This window comes from Poecilia latipinna, unplaced genomic scaffold, assembly GCF_001443285.1.
Source record: "Poecilia latipinna isolate Pla-1442-1.1 unplaced genomic scaffold, P_latipinna-1.0 Scaffold1656, whole genome shotgun sequence".
NCBI classification, from domain to species: domain Eukaryota; kingdom Metazoa; phylum Chordata; class Actinopteri; order Cyprinodontiformes; family Poeciliidae; genus Poecilia; species Poecilia latipinna.
The window spans coordinates 42,790-50,040 of NW_015114272.1; the positions used below are offsets into that span (position 1 = coordinate 42,790).

The 7,251-nt window shown below is 43.2% G+C and overlaps 1 protein-coding gene across 7 annotated transcripts in view; it reads left to right on the forward strand.

Annotated features, from left to right (window-relative positions):
* The window catches only part of ltbp4 (latent transforming growth factor beta binding protein 4), a 42,255-nt gene extending 36,480 nt beyond the window's left edge, over positions 1-5,775 (forward strand). For all 7 annotated transcript variants that reach the window (XM_015059735.1, XM_015059733.1, XM_015059730.1 and 4 more), the window contains 6 exons: positions 712-864; positions 937-1,032; positions 1,295-1,463; positions 1,537-1,823; positions 2,095-2,247; positions 2,574-5,775. In XM_015059735.1, the coding sequence (XP_014915221.1) occupies positions 712-864; positions 937-1,032; positions 1,295-1,463; positions 1,537-1,823; positions 2,095-2,247; positions 2,574-2,716 (1,001 nt within the window). In that variant the 3' untranslated portion in view covers positions 2,717-5,775. The remainder of the gene's footprint in view (positions 1-711; positions 865-936; positions 1,033-1,294; positions 1,464-1,536; positions 1,824-2,094; positions 2,248-2,573) is intronic.
* Positions 5,776-7,251: the final 1,476 nt, after the last annotated feature.

Below are 7,251 nucleotides of genomic sequence, written 5' to 3' on the forward strand. Positions count from 1 at the left end.
CAGCATCTCAGATCAGTCCATGTCGGTAATCAACGATTAGTTTCATCCAACATGCTGCCCTCAGTTTGCTCTCCGGACCGGAGGGAAAATGAAACTGATCTCACAAAATCCAGTTTTTATCCTCAGAGCTGAATCTGCTGCTGCTGCCTAGATTTCCTCCTGTTCCGTTTTCCATGTTCACGTTTTTGAACTATTATGTCTCAGAACATCTAAACAGGGTTATGGACTTCTGGCTAACTGACATTTTTATTTCTGACAGCGATTTTAACTTATTTGTTATTTTTAAATTTAAGTCAGAATGTTGAGCTGTTTAAACCCAAACAGTTCGTCTCTCTGTCCGAAACCTCAAACTGCTGCTGCGCACGTTACTCAGCAGGTTGTTGCTAGGCAACCGAAGTTACTCAGCAGGTTGTTGCTAGGCAACCGAAGTTACTCAGTTACTGATTTTTTTCATGTTCATAGTGGCACAAACATTTGTCCCTCCATTTCTTTAAAACCTAAATAAATCCTAAACAGTTAATCTGTGATCAGGTTCTGTTGATTTTCTGCTGTGGAGTCAAAGAAAATGGCCGCCTGCGGCGCTGCCGTTCAGCTGCAGGTCGAAGGCCAAACCTCCTTCAGGCCTCCAGCTGCTTCGTTGCAGCCGCCAGCGCTGCAGGTTGCGGCGTGTCGTCTGCGTATCGACAGAGCTGCTGTTTGTGTTGCATCCAGATGAGAACCTGTCCTTGTGCTGGCAGCACGTCAGCGCCGACCTGCTGTGCCAGAGTCCTCTGCTGGGGGCGCAGGTCACCTTCATCGACTGCTGCTGCTTCTACGGCGAGGGCTGGGGGATGGGCTGCGCCCTCTGCCCCGCCACCGACTCAGGTAAGCGTCGCGCTGCGGGGCGGCCCGCCTGCGCCGGCCGCGGCGCGCTGACGGCCGTCTGTCTGTCTGCAGAGGACTACGCCTCTCTGTGCAGCTCCTACTCTGCAGCGGCGTTCCCTGGAAGCTTCCCAGACTCCGCCGGACCAGAAACCGGGCCGGGGCGAGGAGGTACGATAAGACGATGACCTCATCAGGCTGTGCAGCATCTGCCTCCAGCTGATTGGCTGTTCCTTCAGACAGCAGTAGCAAATCAGGGAGGATGTGGAGGAGATGGATCTGCTCACATTACCTGACTCATTGCAAACTGTCTCAACATGGAGACAGTTTTAATAAATATATAGAAACTTTGGTTATGAAAGTTTCACCTGCTGAACTGAAGCTTTTTCTTAGAGAAGTTTTGCGGCTCTTGATCGTCTCCTGCTTTTCCCAGCTGCTCCCTACAGTCCGGAGTTCTTTCCTGCAGCGCCGCTTCCTGGCAGAGATTTCAGTCAGGACTACGACGACTACTTGCCAGCAGGGGGCAGCAGGTCCGGCTTCAGGGCCAGGCCGCCCGTCTCCTTCGCCCCGCCGGACGACGCCTACGGCGGCTCCGAGTTCAGGTGAGGCCAGCGCCGCCGGCTCCCGACGTCCGGCTGCTCCTTGTGTTTCCTGACGCTCCGATGTTCCCGTCAGCCCCGGTTTCTACCCAGAGGGAGACTACGGCTCCCCAGACGGCTCCGCGCCCAGGACGCCCGCCTTGCAACTCCCTCCGGACCCCCGGTCCGACATCGTCTTCATGGCGCGGCCGCTGCCTCCGTCCAGACCCGACCCACCGCCGCTCAGCCTGGCGCTGCGGCCCGGACCACCGTACGATGACCGGGAGGGCGGAGACTTCAGGGGGTGGAGGCCGGGGGCGGGGCTTCCTCCGTTCACCGACAGCGGAGGAGGCGGGGGCGGCGGGCCACCGAGGGTGTATGAGAGTAAGTCTGAGGCAGAAAAACTCCTGAAATCATGGAACTGATCTGCCTTACGGAGGAAACTTTAAATACTTTCTAGATCAGGACCTGCAGCCTTTACAAACCAAAGAGACATTTCTGCTGTCAGTCCAGCTGAATAAAACTTATTTAGCGCCGCCGATCTCAAAAAACTGTTTCTATTACTGTTAAAAACATGAATCGTTTCCCCTTTTAGTCTCATTTAAATCCCATTAAAATAAGTTTCTGGGTGTGAATACTTGTGTCGTTCTTCCAGGGCGCTACGAGACGCACGCCAGCCTGAGTGCCGCCGAGGATTGTGGGATTCTGCATGGCTGTGAGAACGGCCAGTGCATCCGCGTTGCCGAGGGTTACACCTGTGACTGCTACGCGGGCTTCGAGCTGGACCTGACGTCCATGAGCTGCATCGGTACGTACTGCTGCCGCGCCGCTATGCTGCGCCGCCATGCTGCCATGCCGCCCCGCCATGCTGTGCCGCCATGCTGCCATGCCGCCCCGCCATGCTGCCATGCTGCACTGCGCTGCCATGCTGCCATGCTGCGCCGCCATGCTGCCATGCTGCCATGCTGCCATGCTGCACTGCGCTGCCATGCTGCGCCGCCATGCTGCGCCGCCATGCTGCCATGCTGCACTGCGCTGCCATGCTGCGCCGCCATGCTGCGCTGCCATGCTGCACTGCGCTGCCATGCTGCGCTGCGCTGCCATGCCATTTCTGACTCGCTGTCCGTTTTCCAGACATTAACGAGTGCGAAGACGCTGCTGCGCTGCCGTTCCCATGCGTCAACGCTCGCTGCGTCAACACGGAAGGCTCGTTCCGATGCGTCTGCAGGAGAGGATATGTCATGTCGCGCAGACGCAACCACTGCATCGCTGCTTAGACCCGGCGGGACCTGCGACCCGCTGAACTGCCATCAGCTCACTGGACTGCCACTCTGTTGTGGAAAATGTATTAATTACATGAGCTAACCTGCGAAAAGCAGGAGTTTTTATAAAATTTTAATTTAAATTAGTCGATTTCTTAACAGAACCATGAAGCAGCAGGTTGCTGACCTCTGACCTTTAGCAGGTGGAATGACACTGAACCAAAGTGTTCAGTTCTTTCTGTTTGCACTAAACCGACTGAAGACAGAAGAGCTGATTTAACATCTTCCATGATAAACAGAATCTCATGCTGGTCTTCGTCTAAAGGCTCGTCAACGTTCAGAAAACTTTTCCTTTCCAATCCTGGACAGTTTTATTTATTTCACTGCCAAAAAATAACAAAGATGGAAGAAACGGCTTCAAAACGAGGCTGTCGATGCGTAGAAACGTCCACCAAAGTAAAACGTGAAGATTTATCCAGTGAGGAGAAACAGGAGACGTAGCAAACCGGCACCATAAGGAAGGATTTAAAAGCTTTCTGTGGTGAGTCTCAAACAATTCCTGAGACAAAATCTGTTATTCAAACCACTAACATTTAATTTTTTAAGTCAATTTTAGTCCCAATTTTCATTTCCAATAATCTTAAGGATTATCAGGATCCTGAGAGATTTTCCTGCTGTTTGTTCAGGGATCTGAGCTGCTCCGATCTGAAATCAGGGATATTCATCCTATTGGATCATCTTGGCCCGGTATCGCATCATGTGGCGTCAAACGAGAACGCAGCAGTCTGTTACGTTTAGCCAATCAGAAACACAGAGAGGAATCGTGCAGTGGCTGTTGGAGATCATCAGAGATCTCTTTGTATCGTTTTTTTATCTTTTAACATAATCCACAACCTATCACCACAGAACCAAACCTGTTATACCTACAAAGTTTTATCAAATTTCTCTCAACTTGTTTGGATGTATCATGTTAACATTTCAAATTTAAAGAAAAGCAGATTAAGAGTGTTGATATACAGCAAAGTCAGCCCTGTGGTCTTTCTACAGTCCAAATTTTAATAAATAAACTTTATTTACTTTCTTACTTACAGATTAAACAAAATTAACGATAATAAATCAGGTTGGTGGTTCAAACCTGCAGGGCTCATAGTTTGTCTTCCTGAGGACATTTATGGGCTGAACGTCAATCATATGAAGCAGATTCAGACTGACGGAGCTGAAGTTTTGCGTCATATAAAGTAATGTTTCCATTTCCTGTTTTAAATTAATTATGTATTTGTAGATCAAACATTTCATCCCAAATGACTGTTTTAGTTTCTAGTCACGTGATCCACAGGAAGAGGCTTTGAATGGACCAAATTTAATATTGTTAGCAAGAGAAGTTGATACAAAAAACAAACAATTTTAACAATAGAATTCAAAGCTTCAGATGTTTAATAAAAACTTTACATTTAAGAAAGATTCGTGCAGATGTTAAAATTTAAGGCAATAAAATATCTTCTAGTTTTTAATCAAATATTTTAATGTTGGTTCTGCTCAACCTAAACTTATTTATATAAAAATTAAAGCACTCACTGTTTGCCCTCAACAGTTGGAACATCAGGTAACCAGGTAATGCTAGCAAAGATTTAAATATCAGTTGATATTTAATCTATATCTAGTTGCTAATATTGTTTCTAAGGTTGTAGTATTTTTTTATTTTCAATACACCAAAGTCATTTATTGGTAAGCATTGAGTAGCTAAATATATTTTCTTTAATTTCTACCCATTAACTTATTAGCCAACAGATAAAACCAGGAAGTATTAACATTAATGAGTTCCTTAGCATTCAATCCTTTCAACTGTAAATAGTTGAAAGGATTGAAATCTTAAGGTCTAAAATCAAAGCTGCAGCAGCTGAAATACTTGGGAAAAACATTTAGAGATCAACCACTAACTATTGAAATGAGCCGTTTGGTTTGTTTGTTAGCGTATAGCTGTTTGGCTATAGTTAGCTCAGATGCTAATAAGCAAGCTAAACGTGTTACTGTCAAAACAATAAACGCTTTTGGGCTTGAAAGTTACCTTTGTAAAACCTTTTAAAGGGCTTAAAAGTGTGTCATTTTGAATATGATTAGTTTTTCTCCTAACAGTTGGCACCAGTGCTAATCAGTTAGCAAGTGTTATTTAATCTAAAAAATCAAATATTCTAATATGTTCACTCCTTTATTATTCCACTAAGACTATTTTTTTCTGAAAAGTATTTAGTTTCACTTTTGTAGTAGCTACATGGCTAGCAGCCTCCCGCTTAGTGTCAGCTTTCAGGCCAAAAGCAGAAAGTTGTGACTGAACTCTGTTCACCATGGTGACGTTTCAAAGAGTAAAACATCACAACTTTCAAATCAAATCTGCTCATTTAAATTGCTGAATTGTAAATAGTTCTTGCTGTTTTTACTAGCCAGCATATTAGCTAGCTTGATTTTAGCCACCTGTGTTTATTTCTAAGAAAATGCAATGCTCTTGGTTTTTGTAGTTACTAGTCCAAATATAACCATTTTTACTGTATATATACTTATTTCAACTTCATTTTATTTTAAATGATTTTTTTAATTAGCATTTTTAATTAAACTCGTTGTACAGAACTAAATATGAACTGAAATTCCACCAAATATTCAACTTATTTGTTAAATATTTGTATTACATTTTCAGTGGAAAACAGTGAGTGATATTGTTTAATTTCTGTTTTCAGTTGGATTTATGATCAGCTCCTATTTTGATGTGCCTGCAGTATTTTTTTCCACAGCAGAAGTTTGAAATGAAAATGAAATGTGTATAAAACTTTCCTTTATGTGATATTATGCTAAATTACGTGTCATAAGCTTTATTTTTCCTCTTCAGCAAATGAAGGTTCAAGTAAAACATGCACTGTATCTGCCAAAGACCAGCTTCCTCACTCACAGTGGCTTTCATAACCAATCTGAAACCATATTTTTGGTTTTTAAATGGTTTTATTTTAAAGCTTGATAAAAAAACTTTTTTGTATTATTGTTTCTTTGACAAGGACAGCAAATACATTTGCACACATTAACTCTTAGATGTGTTGTTGTGTTTTGTTTTGTTTTCCTCACCTTTTTAGGAATAAATCAAACTAGCAATATTTTAAAAGAAACTATAAATAAATTACTGTAGGTCCGAAAAAGGGCCTCAGATGTTTGCATCAACGGCTGTTAAAACGTCATAAAAGATCATAGCTAGCATAAAGCTAATCAGGATGAAAATTACACACAACCAAATTAGTTTGTTAATACTTGAACTTAGTTGTAGGTTGTATAAAAACAGAAGAACCTTGAAGGAGAGTTGCAAATAAAAAAATAAAAAATGTTGCAAAGCTGAACATGATTACATAACTAAATATTATTGAAACAGATTTTTATTTACTTTGAAAAATAAAATTCTGCAGAGAGTGGTGGTGACGTACTTCCGTGTAAATTTATGCCACATAGATTGGTTCCGGGTCCTGCTTGCTCCTATTGTTTTTAACCACAACTGCAAGATCTGTGCCATGAACAAGACGCAAAAGTTAAAATATCTGTGAGCTACTGGTACAACGACTGAGTTTTGTGGTGTGCCGTTGTTTCCAGTAATTAGTCGGTACCATCCAGTGCTTAGTTTTTTCATTTTCCAGCTGATATCAAGGCGACAGCGGACTGTAGCCAAAACTTAGCCACTACAGCTAACACATGATTTGTAGCTGCCTGCTATTTCAAAGCTTTACGATATTGAAGATCCAGTGTCAGAAATGGGAAGACGGAGGTTAAAATGAAGCTGTACGAGCTTCGTTCACTGGAATAATGTGTTGGAGGAAAATAATGCCGGAGGAAATCCACTGCTACGGGAACAGGCTGAGGACAGAGGCAGCGATTCGGCACAAGGTCAGGCAATACGTGTGTTGATGCGTTTGTGTTATAAGAGTATGAAATTATTGTTAGGCCGCTGTTTAGCTTTTGTTTATATGACAGTTATATAAAATACATTTAACATGCAGTCGGAGGGTAATTTAAGAACAGCCGAAGGCAGCAACGCTTCAGCCTGAACATTATTCAGTTTTTCTGTTCCACCAACACCGAGCAACACGATCCAAACCACACAGGTAGTCGGTCAGATTAAGGTCCAAAACCTTCGCTTTACAGCCGTATTAGTGTCACCGATCCACATGAAAACCCACAGAACAGGTCAGCCGAAGGGCGTATTTCCCGAATCCCAAAAATATGACATCATACCTTTGCTGTTTGTTTCATCTCGTTAGAGTGAATTTTAGTTTTTAAATTGGAGCAGATCTATGGTGATCCAGATGCGAAAAAAAAGGTGAAAATCGAACTTTATTGAGTTTTTACAAATCAGAAAAAGGGTTCACAAATCCCAAATATGGTTATAAAGATTCTTCTTGAAAAGGAGAATAATCCAGTCCAGATTTGAAGTATCTAGGTGTCGTAGTTTTTAAACTAGAGTCGATTAAAGATGCGGAAGGTAGTGAAAAATTAGGAGTCTTGGCTGTTTAGTCTGTTCTTCT